The sequence below is a fragment of the Urocitellus parryii genome, unplaced genomic scaffold, assembly GCF_045843805.1.
Source record: "Urocitellus parryii isolate mUroPar1 unplaced genomic scaffold, mUroPar1.hap1 Scaffold_48, whole genome shotgun sequence".
NCBI classification, from domain to species: domain Eukaryota; kingdom Metazoa; phylum Chordata; class Mammalia; order Rodentia; family Sciuridae; genus Urocitellus; species Urocitellus parryii.
The window spans coordinates 138216-162196 of NW_027554049.1; the positions used below are offsets into that span (position 1 = coordinate 138216).

General features: G+C 47.6%; 1 protein-coding gene across 1 annotated transcript; it reads left to right on the forward strand.

The window, feature by feature from the left end:
• The first annotated feature begins 1327 nt into the window (after positions 1 to 1327).
• LOC144252601 (endothelin-converting enzyme 1-like) lies at positions 1328 to 12435 on the forward strand. Its single transcript, XM_077794823.1, has 6 exons — positions 1328 to 1399; positions 2920 to 3013; positions 6226 to 6336; positions 6966 to 7033; positions 9307 to 9402; positions 11281 to 12435. Exons 2-5 carry the CDS (start codon positions 2946 to 2948, stop codon positions 9372 to 9374), a joined length of 315 nt encoding a protein of 104 aa, XP_077650949.1. The 5' UTR covers positions 1328 to 1399; positions 2920 to 2945; the 3' UTR covers positions 9375 to 9402; positions 11281 to 12435.
• The last annotated feature ends 11546 nt before the right edge of the window (positions 12436 to 23981 follow it).

The window sequence follows — 23981 nt, forward strand, 5'->3', positions numbered from 1 at the left end:
CTCCCCCACATCCTCTCTGTGAGCAGGCTGAGTGGTCTTCAGCCACATTATACCCAGGCACTTTAGAAACAGTTTTTTTGAGATGTGATTCACCTCACGTACAACTCGGGAATTGAAAGTGTGCACACGTCATTTCAGAGGTTTTAGGATGTTCTCACTTGTGCAGGAATCACAATCAACTTGATTCTCATCACCCCTGTGCCCATCAGCAGTCACTCCTGTCCTCTGCCTCCCTCCCCAGCCAGGCACCCCCACTTGAGTTCCATTCCTGCTGCTTGCCTGCTGTGCATAGCTCTCACAGCGGAACCGTACCGCACGTAAACTTTCACATTGGGCTTCTTCCACTTCATATAATTTTTTGCCAGCTCATCCATGCTGCATGACATATTCATTCCTCCTTTGTAATAAATACTTTGTGCTGCTGTCTTTAACCTTTTGAAATGATGCCTGGGCCACTGGTTGCATCCAGGGGGCCAGTGCCCAGAGCTGAGGGTGCAACATCTGTCTCCTCAGGCCAGCAAGATAATCCTGGAGATCAAGAAGGCCTTTGAGGAGAGCCTGAGCATGCTGAAGTGGATGGATGAGGACACCCGGAAGTCAGCCAAGGAGAAGGTGAGGCTGCCCGGGAGCTCGGGCACCCAGGCTTCCTGCACCGGGCGAGAGCAGCAGAGAGAGTGCAGGGCTAGGAGAGGCCAGCCTGTCCCCTGGGCACGCATGGATGCTGTCCTGCCTTGTGACCAGTCTAGCAGGCTGGGGGGACAGCCTGAAGCCCAGTGTCACACATCTCTTGGCCGAAGGTGGACAGGCAGGAGAGCACGCGCAAGAGAGGTGGACCAAGCCACTGTGGTGCCCACTCCCTCCACAGCTCCCAGTTCCCCAGTGGTGGGGGACGGAGCCTCAGAACCTCATCACCTGCCAAAGGTTCCAACACTTGAACTTTGGGGACACATTTGGACTATAGCAGCTTCCCTTGGGGAAGCAACATTTAATCAGAAACCCAAAAGATTAACTGGGGGCTGGGGTGGTGGCTCAGCGGTAGAGCACTTGCCTCACCTGTGTCAGGCACTGGGTTCGATCCTCAGCACCACATAAAAGTAAAGAAAAAAAAGATACTGTATCCACCTATAACTAAAAAATAAATATTTTTTTAAAAAAGATAAGTTAGGCAAGGAGGGAATGTTTCCAAAAAGAGATGTGAAAGTCCTAAGTGGGGAGGTGCCTGATCCCCCGCCCCTTGACCTGACCCTGAGCCCAGAGCCCGCAGAGCTGGGGCCAGCTGGCCAGCATCGCGGGTGCTCAGTTCTGTGTCCCTCCCATCTAGGCGGACGCCATCTACAATGTGATAGGCTACCCCAACTTCATTATGGACCCCAAGGAACTGGACAAAGTGTTCAACGACGTGAGTGGTTTACGCCCTGCCATCCCAAGTGCCCACTTGGGGAGGGGCCAAGGTGGGCGGGACACCCAGGGCTTCTGGAGGCAGGGAGGCTGACCTGGCATCATGACAGCCATCAGGGGATTAGCTCAGTGGGAGAACGCTGGCCTCGCATCATGACTCCAACTGGTTCAACCCAAGCACTACATAAAATGGGGGTCAGGGGGGCTGGGGCTGGCTCAGTGGCAGAGTGCTTGCCTCACACACGTGAGGCCTGGGTTCGATCCTCAGAACCACATTAAATAAATAAAAAAATAAAGATATTATGTCCATCTACAACTAAAAAATTAAAAAAAAAAAAAAGGTCTTGGGGAAGCAGATCCTAAAAGGTGCAGCACCACCTGACCCTGAGCCCAGAGCCCACAGGGCTGGGGTCAGCTGGCCAGCATCGCGGCCCTAAAACACCACGGGGTGGGTAGAAAGTGAAGCCCCTCACACCCCCGCTCCTGCCCCAGAGCGGCCACCTGTCTTCAGGGTTGTACCCCGACCTCCTCAGAGAAAACTCGGACCTCAAATTTTGACCTTGAGATGGGAATGGGAACGAGGAGGCAGCCATCCCAAATGCACGGTGACGCTCCGCTGAGGTGGAGGGGGATTGCTGCCTCCCTGCTTGCTGCCAGAACCTTCGGCACATCACCCCTTTAAGTGGGTTGTGATTTTGCCCCAAATAATAGTTTCCTATCTTCTCATGAGTGAAATTTCTGAAATTCAGGCATTTTTGAAATTATAATAACCTCTCATCATGGTTCTATTTAAAACCTAAGACTATTAAAATTACTTCTGAGAATAGGAGACTCATTCCGCAGCCATGTTTCTTAAGAATAATTTCAGACACCCCAGGGTCATCATGATGCGAGACCCAGAGTCTCCTGGAGATAGCTCAGGAAGGGCCCACAGGACAGGGACCTGCCCCTAAGGGCCCAGTGTTTTATAGCAGCCCTTGGGTACACCGTAAAGATCTGGAGTGGACCTGGGGGAGGGCTTTGCACCTGTCAGGAGCTGAGAGGCCTTGCCCAGGGGTGGGGGTGTGATAACACCTGTCCCCTGACATTTCAGAGCTAGACTCCAGCATGGTTCATTAAATCTGTGCTGTCCAATTTGTTAGCTACCAGCCATGGGGGGCTATTTAATTCATCAAAACTTAAGTTAATTAAAATTTAATTACACTAGCACATTTGAGATGCTCGGTAGCCACCTGTCACCAGAGTCTACCATATTGGCCAGTGTGGGTATAGAACACAGGGAGAACACACCCATCGTCACAGTCCTGCAGCACTGTGACACTGTCAGGCGCCTGAAGGAGACAGTTGTTGCTGGGCCCAGCAGGTTAGAGGCCTCCGGAGGGGTGGAGCCTGCAGCTCCAGCCCACACTCTGGCCCTGGTCCTGCCGACCCATCCCTTCACCTCAAGGGGTCTGAGTTTCTGAGTTTCCTCTGGGCGTGCTCTCATCCTGTGTCTCTGCTTCTTTCTTCAATACACGGCAGTTCCAGACCTCTACTTCGAGAACGCCATGCGATTTTTCAACTTCTCATGGAGGGTCACCGCTGACCAGCTCAGGAAAGCCCCCAACAGAGACGAGTGAGTCCCCCAGGCCCGGCCAGGAAGGCCTTGGTTCCCCACCATGGGGATGCACCCCGCTGAGCTTGCCTTCCCCACCCACTGTCAGGTGCCAGGTGTGACTGTCACATTGGCCCTCTTTTCAAATTAAGAAATCAAAAGCCACTGGGTGCGGTGGCACATGTCTGTAATCCCAGCAGCTCAAGAGGCTGAGGCAAGGGGATCGCAAGTTCAAAGCCAGCCTCAGCAACGGCGAGGCGCTAAGCAACTCAGTGAGACCCTGTTTCTAAATAAAATACAAAAGAGGACTGGGGATGTGGCCCAGTGGTCGAGTGCACCTGAGTTCAATCCCCAGAACCCTCTGCAAAAAAAGCCAGAGTAGAGCCCATCCTGGCCCCAGTCTGTGTGCCGCAGTGCCCAGCCTGTTGGCAGAGTGAACCTGGCCTCTGAGGCCGAGGAGGCCTGGCGCCACATCCCAGCTTCATGGCCTTCGCATTCAGAGCCTTCATTTCATTATCTTCGAAGTAGAAGGGAAGGGAACTGGTTCTGGGGTCATTGAAGCAATCCAATGTGGGAACTGGGGAGAGCCAGGTCCTGAGAGGAGGCCCTCCGCATGGGTGAATGTCCCATAACTCCTCACAAACAGGAGCGGTGGTTTCTCCCACTGTCTCCCTGAGAGCTGGGGAAGGTTCTAGATGGGCACTGATAACCAAGCACATGAAAACACTGCAAATCCCACTGTGCATCAGTGTCCCTTAGGGAGCAGTTTCAAAGATATTTCCCTAGGATGAGGGTGTAGCTCAGTGGTAGAGTACAGCCTAGTACTTGAGACCCTGGGTTCCCTCCCCAGCACTGCCAAAAATGTGGGTGAGGGTGTGGGGGTTGCCTCCTGAAGTTTTTTTGTTGTTGTTGTTGTTATGGTGGTGTTTGGTTGTGGGGGCTTTTGCAGCGGGGGTAGGGAGTTCCTGGGGATTGAACCCAGGAGTGCTTTATCACTGGGCTAAATTCCCAGCCCTTTTTTATTTTTTATCTTAAGACAGGGTTTGACTAAGTTGCTGAGAGCCTCACTAGGTTGCTGAAGCTGGCCTTGAACATGTGATCCTCCTGCCTCTACCTCCCAAATTGCTGGGATTACAGTTGGGCACCACTGCACCTGGCCATAGCCTAACTTCTATCCCAGATCTTAAGTCAGAATAATCTGGAGAAAGACCCTTCTTTTTAAAATGGTCTCCCCAGGAAAGTTAGATGTAGTCAGCCCAGTACTAGTCCCTCCACTCCTGAAACAGGATAAATCTTACCAAAAGTCAGAACTAGTCCTCTTTGCCTCTGGCGCCCTCTTGTGGGCAATGGAGGTTCAAACATCCTTTTCCTCCAAGTTTTCCATTGTCAACCAGGGTCCCCCTAATAAACAAGAAGGTAGGTGGGCCTTCACCTTCAGAATATGGCACAGACACTACTGCCAATTTACCTGGCTTTTTAAATTTTAGATTAAAATTTTTCACTTAAACTTGTCTTCTAGCCAGACACAGCAGTATTCATCTACAACCCAAGCTACGCAGGTGGCTGAGGCAGAAGGAGCCAAAGTTCAAGGCCAACCTAGGCAATTTAGCAAAGTAAAAAATAAGGGCAAGGGATGAAGCCCAGTGATAGAGCACCCCTGGGTTCAGTCCCCAAGGAAGGAAAGATTAATGCAGTGTGGAAAATCTGAACCAGTCGTGGTGGTGCACACCTGTAATCCCAGTGGCTCAGGAGGCATGGGCAGAAGTTCAAAGCCAGCCTCAGCAAAAGTGAGGTACTAAGCAACTCAGTGAGACCCTGTCTCTAAATACAATACAATATAGAGCTGGGCTGGGGCTCAGTGGTCATGTGCCCTGAGTTCAATCCCCATTAGCCTCCTTGCGCCCCCCAAAAAATACAATATGAAAAATCTGAAAACTTATCCATGAACTTTTCATACCCTGTACACTAAAATCATTGATCTGTCTTGCACTTTTTGGATTTTTTACATAATCATGGCCTCATGCATTGGTCCTTTGGAAAATAGCGTTTTGCCAGGCATGGTAGCACATGCCTGCAATCACAGCAGCTAAGGAGGCTGAGTCAGAGGGATCATGAGTCCAAAGCCAGCCTCAGCAACTTAGCAAGGCCCTAAGCAACTCAGCAAGACCCTGTCTCTAAATACTATATTAAAAAGGGCTGAGGATGTGGCTCAGTGGTTACACACCCTGGGTTCAGTCCCCAGTATGAAAAAAAAAAAAAAAACAGAAAAGAAAAAAAATTGTGGTTCCACTAAGATTTACAGATTTTCCACTTTCATATACTGCAGCCAAAAAAAAATTTTTTTCACATTAGTTAACATCATAGTTGACCTCCTGAGAAAAGTCTTAAAGTACTATCAAATTCATGATGGTCAATACAAGTTTTCCAAAATTTTAATTTTTCTTTAAAACTTTAGTTTTTTTTGAAACCTCACATTTTTATCATTGGTAATAAATGACAAAATGTGAATTATTTACCCTGAGGTGCTAAGCTTCCCTTTTCATTTTCAAGAACATGTCTGCCTAGTTGCCCAAGTCCAAAATTCCATGGCTGGTCAGTCATCCGAAGAGGATGAGAGAGGCCTGAAGCACCACGTGGGTATTTCCCCATTGGTCACACAGGATATTAAAGACTGGTACTTGGGGGCCGAGATTTAATGGAATTAATAGTTAGGCTACTTTTTCCTGGGTGTTGTCAATGAAAATGACTGGCTGGTTTGTTTTGGTTGGAGCACCTTCTGGGGAAGGAGAGGTGGCTGCTAGGACTTGCCTGGCTCCCTTCCCAGGCGGCAGCAGTGTCATCCACGGTTGCTTTTGTACCTTGATGCACATCTCAACAAGTGGCAGAGGCAAAGTGTCTCAGTGTTATAATGAAGATAGTTTTGACATCATAAACCAGAGGATCTTGGGGACTGTCCACAGACCACACCTTAGAACAGTTTCTAGACACATTTCAAGCCTCAAAAATAACCTCAATTCAATATCTGATGGTCCCTCTTGCTGTCTGTGAGTGCCTTGGTGTGGCACCCTCTGAGGTGACATCTCTGATTTATAGACATTCAGGTGTTTTCTAGTTTCCCCCTCAGAAACAGTGCTGCCCGATGTCCTTGTGCTGACTTGGGCCCGGGTCAAGAAGAACCCACTGGAGTTCCACTCCGCCCACCGCCTGGGCTCTCTCGCACCTGTTGCTTGCAGGTGGAGCATGACCCCGCCCATGGTGAATGCTTACTACTCGCCCACCAAGAATGAGATCGTGTTTCTGGCTGGGATCCTGCAGGCACCCTTCTACACCCGCTCCTCGCCCAAGTAGGCCATCTCTGGTGCTGGTGCCCCGATGGGTCCCCTGCCCCTCAGCCAGCCCTGTGTCTGCAGCTGACCCTGACAGCCATCTTACTGAGCCATCTGCGCCCCAGTGGCCAGGTGGCCTAGGATTGCAGCGTCGTGGGTGCAGAGGGCAGCAGCCCCTGTCTCCTGCCTTCCCTCCAGGGGTCTCTGGGGCCGAAAGCTCCTGCAACCGGGGAACGTGGCACAGTTGTGCAGTCAAGAGCCCCATGTGGGAAATACTGCTGTGCCGGTGGCTTAGAGCAGTCACAGCCAGGGAGTTGGTGGGTGAGGGCAGTGTACTAGAAGCTGGACTCCTGGGATGACCGTGTGGAGCTTGGGAAGAGGTGCTGGCCCATTCCCAGGCTCCGTTTGCTTTAAAGCTTAACTGCTAGTCTGTGGGAGGGGACAGTGATCCTCTAGAGTGTCCAGCACGAGCATGTCACCCACAGGGCACAGCTGGCTCCCTTAGACTGCCCAGCCTCCCACTGTCTCTAGGGCTGTGTCCCACAGAGCCCCGAGAGACTCTGCTAAATCTCAGGCCCAAGAAGTGAGGGCCACATGACAGGGTAGGAGCCAGAGGCCTTGCTCTCACTTTGCGTTTCTCCCTCCAGGGCCTTAAACTTTGGTGGCATTGGTGTCGTCGTGGGCCATGAGCTGACTCACGCTTTTGATGATCAAGGTACAGGTTCCTTGGGGTCCCTCCAGACAGAGCCCATCAGCTTCTTAACCCCCGCTGCCTCTGCTCCCTGGGACTTAGCTTTGGAGAGAAGGACCAGAGTCTAAACCCTGGCTCAGCTACTTGCCAAATGCTCACAACTCGGCAAGTTACGTCATTCCCCAAGCCTCCTTATCTGCAAAATGGGTGCAACAGATCCAGGTGGGGGTGGAGAGGATCATGTGAAGACTATAGCTAGCACCTTCTAGAGGGTGCTGGGTGCTCGGTGCTCAGTGGGAATCAGAGACGTGGAAGTCACACCCTCCTCAGCAGCTAATGTCCAGGGTCTTCCTCAACTGCCCCCTGCTTGGGGACAAGAAGGAAGTGGAAGAGACCCTGGAGACCAGGCCTGTCATGTGCTCCTGATTCTGTCAACTCCACTGGCCCCTTGCTGGCCTCCATTCCTTGGGATCCGAGGCCCTTGGCCAGTGGAGATCCACCCCACGCCTCGAGCCTTTGTACAGCCGCTCGGCCGCCTGCCTGGCCACTTTCCCCCACCCTCTCCCACTCGGTCTGGCCCGTCCTCTGGCCCTCTGATGGGCATCCTGTCCCTGTGCAGGCTGGAGGGTGGGGGTCAGACAGAGGAACCCACTTGTCACTGGGAGAGAAGAGCGATAGCAGGGACAGGTCCCACGGTGCCACTCCTGCGCTCCGACCACAGGGCGGGAGTATGACAAGGACAGGAACCTCCAGCCCTGGTGGAAGAACTCCTCAAGCAGCAGAGGGAGTCCATGGTGGAGCAGTATAGCAGCTACAGCGTGAATGGGGAGCCCGTGAACGGCCGCCACACCCTTGGGGAGAACATCGCAGACAATGGGGGCCTCAAGGCGGCCTATCGGGTGGGTCTGCTCCCCCTGTGCACCTGTCCAGGTCCACATCTGTCCAGATGCCTCATCAGTAGGTCAGCGTAGAGACGCCTGGCAAACTGCAGGAGTGCTGTGCCTCAGTTTCCTCATCTGTCGGTGGGGGTGGGGAGGACATGAGCACTGACTGTGGATGCAGAGCCTGAGCCGGGTGCCCAAGGCCCTGTGCTCAGAGACCACCTGCCTGAGAGACCCGGGAGAGAGCCAGGGTGGGGTCCACCTGCAGAGCCGGCCCCTTCTTACCTTTGAGGGGGAACCCACTGCCAGGTAGGGCAGCAGGGCCCAGGAGGACACTGAGCACAGAGCCAGTTCTGGGTTCTGATCCTAGTCTAGAGTAAGTGGCTACCATCTGAGCTCATTGGCTTGGCTCTGAGCCCCTGACCTACACCCTCAGGTGGCCAGAGGTGAAAGCAAGTGACTCAGACACAGGTCCCGGCCCGAGAGGCAGCCTGGCAACTCACCAAGGAAAAAGGGCCAGGGGCAGGGGGTGATGGAAGGAGTGGGAAGCAAGGGCCTCTGTCACTGAGAAAGGAGCTTGTTTCTATTCTGGTGACAGTGGGAGCCACTACAGGGTCAAACAGGAGACATTATCTAAATCCTTCTTTAAGGCAGGTCTGCAAGCCCACAGCCCGTGGGCAAATCCAGCCCCAGCCTGTCCCTGTAGGTTTGGGGGACCTGGCCACACTGTGTCCACAGGTTGCCTGTGGCTACTTTTGCACTCTGAATACAGAGGAGGATAGTTCAACAGGGACCGGTAGCCCCAAAGCTGGAACATCTACTCTGGCCCTCACAGAGGAGGTCTGCCAACACCCGCCCTAGACAGTTTGCCACATGAGGAGGGGACCAGGCTTGTGTCCTCCGTTCCTCTGAGTCAGGGCGACCCGTTGGAAGCTGTTGTGTGGTTACCCAGGCAAGAGGCCGTGTGGAACAGGGGGAAGGGTGAGGAGGGTCAGATTTGGGGTGTTTGGCTTGGCTGGAAGAGTTGGGGGGCACTCTGGGATTTGAGCCTGAGTAACTAGGAAGGTGGTGGTGCCATCGTATGGTGGCAGGTTTGGTGAGGGTACGTGTGTGTGTGACTTATTCCTCTGTGCCATGCTGAGTTGGATGTGACCTTGGGTGTCCTGCTAAGGCAGTTGAATATCCAGATCAGGGAAGAGGCTGGCGCCAAAGTGCACGTTGGAGAGCCATTGGCATTGTATGGCGTTTTAGGCCTTGGGGTTGATTGCACTCCCCTTTAGGGAGGGAGCAGAGAAAGAAGAGGGATCCTCCAGGCTGAGCCGAGGCCCAGACCCCAGAAACCAGCCCCGGCCTGCACACTAGCCCCTCGCCCCTATGTCTTGGCTGCCCTCAACCTCTGGCCTTCTCTCCTCCCAGGCTTACCAGAACTGGGTAAAGAAGAATGGGGAGGAGCAGACCTTGCCCACGCTGGGTCTCACCAATGACCAGCTCTTCTTCCTGGGGTTTGCACAGGTGAGTTCTTTAGGGGAACAGGTACAGGTCCCCTCCGATCACCAGCTCCCTAACTCATCAGACCATCTTCAGGTCATTACCCTGTGAGGAGGTGAGCTTCCTGTCATTAGAGAGATTCAAGAAAGGGCCAAGAAAGAATACTAGTATCCTGTTTGTGGTGGAGTAGGCCCCTCCTGGTTCTGGGGTTCTAGAAACTTCTTAACATAGCCAGACATGGTAATGCACGCCTGTAATCCCAGCTCCTTGGGAAGCTGAGACAGGAGGATCACAAGTTCGAGGTCAGCCTCAGCAACTTAGCAAGACCCTGTCTCAAAATAGAAAATGAAAAGGGTTGGGATGTAGCTCAGTGAGAGAGCAGCCCTGGGTTCAGTCCCCAGAACCGGGGGAGAAAGAAATCAAGACCCACCAGGTCGGCACTTGAGTTGGCCTTCAGTTGATTCCCAGAGCTGCTTCACGAGAGAGTGTCCTGCCCAGTAAAGATGAGATCTGGACTAAATCCAAGATTTGTAAAGTAGAGTTTGGGCAGAATCCCAGCCTGGTACGTTGGCATCAGACAGAGACCCGGCTCTGGCTGAAGAGACACAGCTCGGTGACACCTGCGTCAGAGAGGGGCACAGGCGCACACCAGCCTCCCCTCCGACCCACCCACGGGCCTTCCTGACTCCTTGGGGTGTGAGCACCAGGCGAGGGCTCATTCCACCCCTGCACAGTGACCCCAGCTTCTCCCCCTTGTTCCCTCAAAGGTCTGGTACTCTGTCCGTATGCCCGAGAGCTCCCATGAAGGCATCATCACCGACCCCCACAGCCCCTCCCGCTTCAGGGTCATCGGCTCCCTCTCCAATTCCAAAGAGTTCTCAGAACACTTCCACTGCCCCCTTGGGTCACCCATGAACCCTTGTCACAAATGTGAAGTCTGGTAAAGGGCAGAGCACAGAGAGCCAAGACGGAGGAGAGGAAGGGGCTAAGGATGAGCCCCGAGGGGAGGCTGCCGAGTCTGCCCCTCCTTCCAGCCCTTGGCCGCCCAGGGCCCCTTCCCCGAACTGGAGGGTTTGCAGCCAGCACTGGGCCAGGTGGGGTCCTCCACATACCCGAGTTGCTCCCCGGCGTCCCAGCGTGCACCAGCTCCAGCGGGCATTCGGGTATCAGGCTGGTGGCTCACCAGGCCTGGGCCCCACAGCGACAAGGGCCGGGGGACACAGCCCCCTCGCCCACATCCAGCACCACATAGACCACAATTACCACTGTGTCAAATGCTTTAAGATATGTTTTTTGGGGAAACAATTTTTTAAACATTGTGGAATACACTGGAAATCTTCAGGGAAAAATGCATTTAAAACACTTTTTTTTGCGGGAAGGATTGTTATATTTATTATGTTTTCTTTTTTTTCCTAAATAACCTGTGGATAAGGAAGCCCCACTGATTTACCCCTTACTGCAAGGCTGGGCTGAGGCAGGGACACACACACACACCTGCCCCAGGCCACTAAGCAAATCCTCTGACTGTGGTGACTACTGCATGGCCACCCACAGACAGAAAATGTGGGAGCCAGGCAGAGGCCCAGTTCATGGCCAGCTGCTCTCAGCTTGCTGCCCCTGTCCCCAGAGTTCAACCATGGAAACCCCAGCAAGGAAGATCTCATCCCCACAGTCACAGCAGGGGACTGATGGCTATGGCAGATGAAGCCAGATCAGGGTCCCCAGCATAGTCTGAGGACACCCAAGCGCCCTGGATCTGGAGCACAGGGCCCTCCAGCACCAGATGCATGCAGCTGCCCTTAGACCTTCTCTTTTGGCCCTTCCTCTTCGGGTCACCCCGCGGGACCTGTTGCTTCTCTGTAGCAACCCCCCACCCCAGCCATTCTTGGTTCTGCCTTGCAGGATCCCTCTCCCCCAAGGGAAGGAGGAAAGAGACTGCCATTCTTGTCTGCAGAAGTGTCCAGATCCTCCCCTGAGCTCCATCCTCATCCCCCAGCCTGGTCAGCTTCCAGACCAGTTCTCTAGTGCCTTATCTGAGGCTGCGGCCTGGGCCGTGCTGAGGAGATGACCCCTGCCCCAGCGGCCCCTGGCCTCCTCAGTGGAGCCCCCAAGTGTCCTGATTGGAACCCAAGGCCATACTCCCACTCCTGATGCTCACAGGGCCACCCCTCAGCCCCCAGGAGCTCTGGCCTGCAGGGCTGTGGCTCTGGGTAGTAGAAGGTAGATGCCACTGCCCTCACCCTGGGCTCCAGCCATCAAGGCCTCCTGGTTTAGATCAGGATGGCCCCTGCAGCTGGACAGGCTCCCCTCCTTAGGCTAAGGGAAGGGTTCCTCAGCGCAGTCTGGCCCGTGGAGTCAAGAGACCAAGAAGGTCACCCCTTCCTAGAGGCCACAGCTCCTGCCAACAGCAGATGCTCAGGCTCCACCAGGTAGGTGGGCCCGACTGCAGCTGCACAGAAGCTCCTGTGAGAGACCAGGCCCTGCCCCATGGCGCGCCCCTTACCGAGGAAGCCTTGTCCAAGAGGCACAGACAGCTCAGGTCAGCAGGAGGCTTGTGAGTGGGCTCCAGGCGAGGCCCCTCTTCCTCACAAGTTCAAGGCCTGGGAGCTCTTTGGGAGAAAGAGAAGAAGGAACCAGGGAAGGATCTAGAGCCAGCCACCTGGGAGGTGGGCCTTTTCCTTCGCTGCCCCACCCTCCTGCCTTCCCCAGGGAAGGGTGGTCCAGGAAACTGTCAGCACTACCAGACAGACACAAGTGTCTTGGGCTGGAGTCTAGCCAGAGGGAATGGAGATGGCACTCCCCGTCAGGATGTGCGGGGGCAGGGGGAGAAGTCCAGGCCCACGCAGAGGCAGCGTCCCCACTCCCATTGCCCCTCCACAGTGTCAAGGCCAAGGGGAGATGGGCAGCTGCACTCCCAAGACCAGGGGAGCCTCGGGCTTGCTTCTCTGTGGGCACATGGGTGTGGGGTTTGGAGGTGGGAATCTATTTTTTGTATTATGTTTCGTGCTACTGTAGTTTTGTGTGGCACTATTGTAATTAAAATAAAGTACTTGTATCGAGAGCCACTTGTGTGTGAGTGTCCTTCCAGGGTGCTGTGCATCCTTTGGAACCACAAGAAAGCCCCAGCCAGCCCAGAGCGGCCCACCCTAGCCTCACTAGGAAGAGGCTTTGGACCCTGAGGAACAGCTGGAGCTTCTTCCTGCCTGCACCCACCTAGCCGGCACCCCCCCAGCCAGCCGGGCTTCATGGGCAGGCTTGTGTGCACCCCCTACCCGTGAGAATGATGCATCTCATGGCCTGGGCCCAAGGGGCTCCCTGGTCAATGTCATCTTTCCATTATCTCAGAGCAAAAGAGTTTCTGGATCTCAGATGCTTGGGCAGGGCAGGCAGGAAATTCAAAGAGGTCCAAAAAACAGCCTCCCCTGGCTTTTACATGTGTTCTTCCTGCTGCCTGGAATGTTCTGACTTCCCCACCTGGTGAACTCCTACCATCCTTCAGTGCCCCACTCACCATCACCTCCTCTAGGAAGCTTCAGGTCTGCATGGGGGGGCTCACACAGGCTTTCCTCTCCTTCCAGAGGGTATTAGTTTACTAGGACTGTTGTAACTGGGTACCACAAACACAGTGGCCTACACGACAGATTGAGGTGTTGGCCTCCCAAGTCTCTGGGGTTACGGGTGTGGGTCACCAAGCCCGGCCTGACTCTACCTGTCTTTAAAAGGAGTAGGTCGTTTCTCTGGCTATAAGACCTACAATGTACTCTCTTCTTCTGTCTTGGTAACCATCAGGCATGGGCGACTGAGGATGCCAGAGAGAGTGATATGCTTTGAGCTCAGATTGTCCCCATGAGGTGTGAAGGGGCCTGCGAGGCCAATAGGCCCCAGTGTCTCTCTTCGGGGCAGCTGGGAGAGCCCCCTCCCCTCCACCTCTTGTCCTCAGGAGAGCAGCCTGTTAAAAGAGTAGGTCCCTCTCTGTCACTGGCTCCTACCTCTTGTGTTTGACCCTGTTGTGTCCTGTTTGTTTTGTCTGGGGCAGTGCTGGGGTTAACCAGGCCTCAGGCTGCAAGCGCCCCACTGAGCCACACCCCAGGCCTCCAGCTTCTTTCTGGAGCCCAAACAGGCCAAGCCCTTTCCCACTGAGGCTCTGGGTCCCTTTTGTCCTTCAGGCTGGAATGTTCTCTGCACAGAGGGCACACCCCTCCCCAGCAGGATGGATGTGTGAATTCTGTTTAGACCCGCCATGAGTCATGTGCCTATTGGAGTGCAGCCATGTGCAAGAGTTCTCACCCGCCTCCCCTGGAGCTCACAGTCTGTGGGACAGAGAATTTCTCAGCCCTGATGCTCAGAGGAGGTGTCATTCAGGGACACTGGGTTGCAGGGCAGGAAGTGGCTGAGCTGGGTTCTGAACCCAGGCCGCTTGCTTGGAAAACGTGAGAAGCCGCTAGAAACAATGCCCCAGGGATGCCACGTGTGCAGAACACGCATGCGCGTACACACACACACACACACACACACACACATATGAAGGCACAGGATGGAGGAGCTGGCTGCTGCCCACCCTTTTCCCAAGAAGGGAGCTTTTAGCCACCCTTCCCCCAGCCCTGGGCCTGCAGATGCCCTCCCTCCAGACAGGCCACCTCCCAGGGACTAAGGACAGGCTCCTTCCTCCCTGGGCTGGGGTCCCAGGGCCCCTTGCCGTCCTCATCTTCCTAGATCCTCGCCCAACCTTGTTCTCCCCCCAAACAGGACTTGAAACCCCAGCCTGGCCCTTCAGACTTCACCCGACACATGTGGAAACACACAGGATGTAACTTGGGAACAGCTGGAAAAAGTAAGCAATCTGTAACAATCGTGTAAGCAGAAGGGCCTGCAGAGGCCTCTGAAAGGGTGAGGGAGCAGGGGGTTAGGACAGACTTTAAACTTGTAAAGAGTTTGGTCCACTGAAGAGCCCAACCAGAACTTGGAAAACCTCAGAAGAGAAAACTGAGAAACTTTACCAAAGACCATTAGAGAATGCCCTTGAGCACCCTGCTGGTGGGCGGAAAAGTCCAATGTAATATTCAATGCCAGCTCTCCCCAAATTAATGTGTGATTTCAGCGTACTCTCAGCCAAAAACCCAAGATCATTTTGCATAGAATTTGACGAGCTGCTTCACATGAAAGGGAAAAAGCACAATCAGGACAATTCTGAAAAAAAAAAATTGAAACAACGAAGGAGATATATTCCATATGTAAATATTTATAAAGCAATGGTAAATGAGAGCTGCTATAGGTTAGGAACAGGTACCAAACTGGAATAGACCAGAAGCCAGAGACAACCCTGCACATATATAGGAATTAGTGTAAGATAGAGGAAGCACTTCGTGAGTGGAGAAATGAACCATTTAATAAATGAAGTCAAAAACTTCATGTAATCAAAGGTCAGAATCATTATTTCAATTTTTAATATTTTTTAAAGTCATAGTGAAGATAGAAGATTTGAAGTGTAGACAAAAATGAAAGAAACATTTTATCAAAACATCTTTTATAATTGTTGCATGTTTTTATGATGCATGTTGCTTAGGGAAAAGCACCATCTCCCATTGTGCTTTGAATCTTATTTGTTCATTTAACTTTTATTGTTATCATTTGTCCAAATTGCTATAATCTTTATAACTCTCATTTCTAGTCATAGACTGGTATTTCTTTGTGCATATAAGCCATAATTTTAAAATTAGGTGTAATTAATTTTTAATTACACACTCTCCCATTATTCATTATGTTTAATTCAAAGCAAATTTAACTATCAGAATTGCTGTAAGATCCAGATTTGCCTATAGCTCATGTCAGTGCATCTAATAAACCATAGCAATTTTCTCTCTTTCATCCATTCTGTCATTTTTTTGTTAGATGCAATATGGTACCACAAATCAAGCAAATATGTTTTTACAAATTATGTAAGAATTGACAACAGTTATGCATGAGTCATGAATAAATTATTATAATTTTGCATTAGTGCAGGCTTTCCATTGTTGATAACTTTTGATGCAACAGCTGATATATGTAAATATAATGTGTACTACCTTGATCTTTAGCCTTCTTCCATCCATCCAAAACTGCCCCATCTCTGCTTGATCTTTCCTGTGTAGGTTGTGTCAGAGTAGTTCTCAGAGAGCTAATCCTGGGTGGCTACCAGTTGCAAACATTTTTATACATGTCCCAATCCCCCACAAACTCCATCCTAAGCTCTCTGTGGCAGGAATGGCTCTCCTAATCCCTGAACAGTTGACCTTCCCTGTCACCAGTATTCACTGGATTCTATAACACCTGCTTTTGTTTTGTTTGTGATGTTTGAGGATGGAAATATGAGAAAGTTGTTAAAGACATTTACTCTCTCATTTTTCTTCCACCAGTGGGATGGATTAGGACCTCTTCCAGACTATGCAGAACCACCCAAAGGGATCCAGATGCTGTGGCACCCCTCCATAGTCAAACCCTACTTCACACTGCTCTCTGAGTGCTCAAACCCAGACACACTGGAAGGGGTGGCAGATGCCCTGCAGAACTTGGCCACAGGGAGCTGGAAGGCATGGCTAGTTCATTACAATACAAAAGAATCTGGAGTTGCAGCAAGTCTTGAGAAAATAATGCAAGTGTAGTTCCAAGAGGTGCAATTCGAACAAAGAGGTTTAGGGAAAAAAAAATTATATTGAGTTGTTGGGCTTAGAAAGTTGAAAAAAAAAACTTAAAAAAGAAATTCTTCTTAAGGTTTCAGAGGTATTTGAAGACCACTGGTGAATAATATGATCATTGAAAAGGCTGTGAAATTCTTGTGATTCTATGGGGAGAGCTGAGCTGCTTGACTTTCAGGGACAATTGTGACATGTGTACGTTTTCAAAGCACCATCATTGGCTGTTAAGGGAGCTAATCTGCAAACACCCATATGAGTATTATAGATGTTGTACTGGATCCCAGCCCCCCAAAAGACCCCTTGCATTTTTAAATCATGAGCTTACAGAGGAGAACCGATTGGTAATTCCGTTTGGCAAAAATATTTTTTAAAATGTATGATTTTGACGAGATTAAGAGGTTCCTTTCTCCAAGTCCTTATAAACTGACACTATTCCTGCTTGATTTTCACAGAAAATTCTCAAGACCCAATTTTTGGTAGGAAAAGATTCACCAGGGGAAAAAAAATTCTTGACTGTGGTCATCATAGTTACAAGCACCAATTTGCCTTGTTGCATTAAAATATAAAAATGTGTGACCACTCTTAGAGAAATGAAGATAGAATGTATGGGAAAACGCCAAGAGAAAAAACATCAAAAAAAGTTTTGATTTTGCCATCATGTTCCATCCATTTAATATCAAAGTCAGGATTTGGGATGTTCATAAACCACTCTTTTCTTTGACATTCATTCTCTTCAAAGTGATGTTAACATTGACACATAGCTTCAGAATTTTCAGAAGCTCAGAGGCATAGATGTCACTTGTCTTGGCCTCAGATTATCATTTCCTTGTGCTCATATGGTCCAATATCAGCCTTTTTGTCACTTTCTCTCTCTCTCTCTCTCTCTCTCTCTCTCTCTCTCTCTCTCTCTCTCATCCTTGTTTCCATTACCCCAGCCCTAGCTCTTCCTTCCAGCTGTGACATCACAGCTCATGGGCCTGGTCCCTGAGTGTGCCTGGGGAGCTGCTTGCTGCTGTGTGGACAGGCTCACCCTTCCTTGAGAGCCTGAAAAATGAACATGATTGTTCCTTTCCCTCTCTGCCTGTAAAACATCCCTGGTGTTTCTACCTACAGAATTCAGGTCAGGCCAGGCTGTAAGATGTCTCCTACTTTCAACCAGAGATAGGTGCAGACAACTTTCAAAAGCAGAGTCCCACTAGTCAGAAGGCCAGAGTGTGGCCTTATAGGACTAGGAAGGTCATTAATGGAAATCACTTCTTTGAAGTGGCCCTCACATCTCATGTCCCTGTAAGCTTAACATGGTCCAGTAATTTTTTATTCAAACCACAGTTCAAACCCAGGACCTGCCTTTTCAGAGGGTGGTGATCTTGGGCAGATTACACCTCTTGTGGATGTCACGTGTGTCATCTTCAAATAGAGAAGACCATAGCTGCCAAGTACTTTACCATGCAGATGCATCAGATGGGAACAAGATGGCATGGCCCAAGGATTGTCACATTTGTGGCCAAGAGACCCCACCAGTACTCATGCTTTATGGCACTATCTCAACAGGCATGGAAAGGAAGGGGACTGTGAGCTGAGACTAATCTGAGGTACAAAAACCTGGATATCCAGATAGTGACAAATCTAATGTGATATCTAAGCTCTGTATTTAACCAACTATCTTGTTCCCTGAAAAAGATATAGTTCCTTATTATGATAATTTAAAAATTATGAAATATCTTTGGGCACTTGAAGATTTTGAATATAAGATTTTGACTTTTAAACTCAGATTCTTTATGTTCAAAACGTTAAGAGGATCTGGCAGGAATATGTAAAAGACCCAAATCAAACTTCTAGAGTTAAAAATAACATGTCTTAAACTACGGCATTTTGTTGCATTTAAATGGAATACAACAGTTACTAATATGGCATTATGTAAAAATGTGGGTGTGTAACTAATGTCATTCTGTAATGTGTATTTGGGGTAAAAATGGGAGTTCATAACTCACTTGAATCTAATGTATGAAATATGATATGTCAAGAGCATTGTAATGTTTTGAACAACCAATAAAAAAGACAAAAAAAATGTGTGAACTTGAAGACAATAAGGGAGATTATCCAAAAGAAAAGAAGAATGCAGAGTACATCTTGAGAATCGAGTAGTCTTGAGAAATGCAGTGAACCCTCCCACAAGGGAAGGCAGAGAAGAAAAGAATATATTTAAGGAAATAATGGTTGAAATTCTTCCACATTTTAAGAAAACCAGAAATTTACAGATTCAAGTAGCTCAAGGAACCCAAAAAACAAGAAACATGAAGAAACTGTACCAAAGTACATTATAATTCAGTTGCTCAGAACTGGTAATAAAAGGAAAATCTTAGAATCAACAAGAGAAAAAAGATGTGTTGAATACCAAGAGCCACGTTGCATCTGACAGCGAAGGTCAAGAGCAGTGTCATGGATCATTTATCCCTTCATACCACAAGTCCTTGCTAAGCTGCTAAGACTGACTCTAGAAGAGAATCTGGTCTGTGAGCCCCTGAAGGGCCAACACTAACTTCCACTTGTCTCTGTACCCCACTGCTTGGCTGAGCAAAGATGTCCCAATTTTAGATTATATAATGCCAATTATGAAAGGTGTGTAACAATTATTCTCAACATTTAACCCAAGCAGTACCTGTCCACATGTCTTTCTTTTAGATGATATCTATTCATAAGCATCTATCTATCAGTAAGAATTTAGTAACATATTAAGGACCAAGCCATCCTCAGATGGTCACATTTAAGACCAATTACTTGGTCTTTTGATTCAGATACAAATACACTTTTTAGTCAGAATAAAGTTGGTAGAGTTGTTTTTGCAGAATCTGGGCTCAGCTGTGCTGGCAAGCTGCAGGTTTAGAAGTGTGGCCCTGCTCTGCAGTTCCTGCAGTGTGGAACTATACCATACTTGTATCTCAGGGGCAACCAGGCCAGCATGAGAACTGCTGACAGGTTTGGGTAGTTAGGTGTTAGGGGTAAGAAAATGGCAGATTTGAAAAATATTCTCTATTTCTATATTCTCCAATTATCTCCTACTTTGGATTATATAATACCAATTATGAAAGATGTGTGACAATCATTCTCCGTGTATTCTAGAAAGAGCATCTTGCTATTTCCAGAATATAAGCCTATGTATTAGTGTAGCACAATTGCCCCAGTGTGACTACTGACCACACACATCCAGGGGACATTTATTTGGTAAATTTTTATAGAGTAAATACTATTAAGAAGGCGAAACTGAATTCAAGGACATAGAAGTTGTTATGTATTTTAGACAAAGTTTAACAAATATACCACTGGAATTCCCAGTCTGCACTATAGACATGAACTAGAAAATTCAGATACACAGTAAAAAGTCAGGGCGGATACCCTGATGGCAAAGAGAGAAAAAAGAAAAGAGTTAGGAAAAGTAAACATGCAGATGCAAGAAAGAAACACTCCCAGAGGTTGTTCTAATAACTGGTAGTCAAAGTGCTGACTTCTGTCATCAAGAACATGTTAAATTGCCACTAATAAATTTTAGAAGACAGAAAAAAATTTAGAATGCCAGTCTTATTCTAAGCTCTGCCCCCGGAATAATTCTAGACAAGTGAGTTAGTCCTCAAGCGGGGTGAGTTGCTACTAAGGAACATTCTGTGCAGTTGTAAATAAATATATACTTATGTAGGGTCTTTTTTATTAAAATACAAATACATAGGTACATATATAATTCAATCACATTACCAACATCTATTACATAATTTATTAATTTACAATGTGGGAAGGGAGGTGGACAATTCTTGGACAAGATTGGGAAAAATTTCATTGAACCAAACACTAACAAATTACTTCAAGAAAATTGACAATTAAGTGTTCAGAAACCAAGCAGGGAAACCCTTACTTTCAAAAGTCTATTTCAAAAGACAGTTCTTGAATAATTAAAATATTGACAGGATACACAATAGAATTGACTTTCACACAGATAGTATTGCTGTCTGAAATCTAGAGTCTAAGATTGTGTTTTTATAGTAATTGTCAAAATTTTGTGGTATTTCTTTAGTGTCCTTAACTTTTTATGGCCCAACAAAAACAGAAATGTGAAGGTAAAACACCAGAATATTGCATGAAGACAGCTTTTTATAGACCTCATTTTCTGAAACAATAACTTTCCTTTATGGGAAGAGCATGCACACTCTTTTTTTTTCTGTAACAAATTGACTAGCAAACTAGATCTTCATAATGGCCCTAAACACTTTTTAATGTTTAAAACACTCATTACTTGGTTTATGAGCATCAGAAAAAGATAATGGCATTATGCAGAAGCAAACTGATACATGTTTTTCATAGATGACATGGACATCAGTTACCTTTTTCTCATTTACATTACAATGGTTTTGTTTGTGGCAGAATATTAAAACAATTGGATATAGTAGCTTGAAGATTTCCAAAATGTGAATGAATACTTTTGAAGTGTCATTCCAATGTGTAGTGAGTTGACGTCTTAATGTTATGGCCTCACAAACCAAGATTTTCTTGTCATGTGTAGATTTTTATTATCATTTTAAATCAGATTGCAGCTATAACATCTAGCACAGCTTCTTTTGCAATCGAGACCTATCTACCTTCACCTTCTTCCTTCCATATTTTGAACACACCACCACCACCACATCTCTAAAAAACAGAATTCAGTGCCTATTTTTTTTTATTTTGCAAACCAAAGGTTTTTTTTTTTTATTTTTTATTTTGCAATTAGTACTTCGACGTACTTTTTGAAGAAGACATTTCTTAACTTTGATGTACATTGGACTCACATCTCCAGGGACACCAAAATACACTAGCTCTTATCTTAATGCCTACTCAAGAATTCAAAAATATCTCAGTTGATAACTACTGATTTAGAGTCTGTGAAAACCATTATAGATAGAAAATGCCTGCTCATTTTCTGAAAAATTGTCTTCTTCCAATTTTGAATTGTTTTTAATGGTGAAAGCTTAAAACATGTATTTTTCTCTGAGACATTTCATTTCTTTGATCAGTAAAAAGATAAAAAAAATTTTCTCCAGGAATATTCTGATCCAAATTTCCTCCTTATCTTACTGCATGTAATGAATAATTAATTCTAATTGAGTAGCCAATTTCAGCCAGCATTACCACTATTGGTATTAATACCTATAGTTAGAACAAAGTTTAAATTGCTGTGTATATATAATAGGAATTTCAAGAAAACTACTCCCATGTTTTAGAACAAGTTTTACAACACACCCTTGGATGAAGATATCACAAGCCTCTTCAGTTTAAGGAGGATTCTAACTTTATATTTCCACTTAATGAGGCCCCTTATGTTGAAAGACTAATTTAATTAAGAGTACAGGCTTAATGAGCTCATCGAAAACATTAAATGTGAGTAGCCACCAACGGCAACCTCAGGCTGGGAAGGCTGTGGGGAATGCTTCAGCCCCCCCCCCATGGGTGAAGATATGAGGTGTCCAAGTTGCTGTCCAGCCCAGGAGTCATACAGGTGACCAGCATGGTTAGCCTTCCGGGCTAGTGCTTTCCTTTCAGCTCCAGTCTTAGCTTATTTCTGCAACCAGAACCCCTCATTTTTCACTCTACACCCAGATATTCCTCCTCACACTTTTTTTCATGGCTTCTTTGAGTGTCTTTGCTTAAATGTGGTTGAGTATGGAAAGAATGCCCTTCATGTCCCAGTAAATGAGCAAAGGAGAAGAAAATAGCTGGGCCATGTCACAGGCCTGTAATCCCAGTGGCTCAGGAGGCTGAGGTGGAAGGATGAGGGGTTCAATGACAGCCTCAGCAATTTAGCAAGGCCCTATCTCCAAATAAAACCTAAAATGGGCTGGAGATATGTCAGTGGTTAAGATGTGTCAGTGGAAAGGAAGGAAGGAGGGAGGGATAGAGGGAGGGAGGGAGGGAGAAAGGAAAGATATATGCATATTTATACTTCGAGATACAACCCTGCCTCCAACCATTCCCCTAAAGTGCTGTGGTATTAGCATTACATTTCCATGAGCTACTTTCCATGAATTAAATCTTCCTATCACTTCTGAAAAACAGTTGTCCCCAACATCTACAGGGAATTGGTTCTAGGACCTCTCTGCTCAAAAACCAAAACCCATGGATGCTCAAGTCCTTTGTATAAAGCAGCATAGTATTCTCATATAAACCATGCACATCCTCTTCTACACTTCAGACCCTCTTTAGATTACTTCCAATACCTAATATGCTATGTAAATAGTTGTTCTACTCTATTGCATTGCAAGTAATGACAAGAAAAAGAAAGCCTTGCATATTCAGTACAGATGCGATATTTAAAGACATTTTTTAAATTAGTTACTGAATTCATAGATTTGGAACCTGAAAATATGGCCAACTATTCTCCTCCGTCTCCCCTCCTCCCCCTCCTCTCCCTCCTCTTCTCCTCCTGTTCCTCCTTCTCCCCCCTCCCCCTCTCCCTCTCTTCTTTTTGCTTCTACCTTGTGCCTTATGCCTGGGTGAGTTTGAACTGTGCTCTTGGTTTATGGAGGCAAGGCAGTATGTGTTTTGAGTTGCTTCTGAGTCTTTAAGACAGGATGTTTTAGAAGCATCTCCATCTACTATCTAGTTCCCTTCCCATCTCCTAACACGGGCGTGGCATGCAGATACCTCTGGACTTTAGTGAAGAGGCTGCCTCAGATGTAATACAGGAGAGAAGATAATTGGTGTCCTTGAAGGTCAAATATTTGGCCTTGCTTTTTTCTACTGAACTAAGAAATAACAAACAACGAGGAGACCCAAGAAGTGATCCCACTGTGCAGTGAGCCTGATATTACCCATCATTATGTGTCACCTTCTGGGACAGCTCACTTACGCGCCCCCCCCCCAAATAATGCTGAAATCAGGTTCCTTCCTATTGATTCCTGCTATTGGCCTAGGCTAGAGGAGAAGAAGTAGAAGATGAAAGAGAAATTTGCTGATGGGGATTGGCAAGGATGTTTGTGGAATGAAGAAGTATCATTTCTAAAGACTCTTCAGAGGGAAAATTGAGAAATTACTCAGCTACTTTCCATTAGGTAAGGGACTAGAATTAGTTAAAAACATTTGAATAACAGATTAGAGGAGCTCCTCTGGGATCCACATTTCAAACTTCAAGCATGTGACAGTGTTACTATAGATTGGATAGTAACAATCTCTGAGTAATAATGGATACTGAACATTCGGTAATTAAGTACAATTTGCAACAAAGCCCATCTTAAATGGATAAGTGACCTCATGTGTGTAAACATGATTTCCTCCATGGTAATTAAGCACAAATTGGAAGAGACAGAGTGAGTCAGGATTAGTCTTCTTCCCACTTTGGTTTAAGGCAGTGCTAGCTTCTCAGTTTCCAAGCTGGCGTCAAAGACCACCCCATCACCCCCAATATGGCATCCAGGCAGGAATAGGACACAGTGGAGGATATGGAGGTGTTAGAGTGGGAGGGACATTTTGCAGACAAGAGTCAGTAATAGCCATAATTGCAGTGCAGATCTTCCAAACAAAAGTTGAATAAAGAAATTCTAAAACTCAATAATACAATCAATAACTTAGACTTAACTGACATATATAGAATATTTCAACCTGTATCAAGTGGATACACTTTCTTCTCAGCAGCATATGCATCCTTCTCTAAAATAAACCATATAATATGACATAAAGCAACTCTTAGCAAAATACCAAAAAGTAGAGATACTACCCTGCATTTTATCAGATCATAATTTAATGAAATTGGAAATCAATGACAGAATAAAAATAAAAATTACTCCAACACCTGGAGACAATATACTACTGAATGAACAATGGGTTGCAGAAGACATCAAGGAGGAGATTAAAAAATTCTTAAAGGTAAATGAGAACATAGACACAACATATGGAAATCTCTGGGACACTATG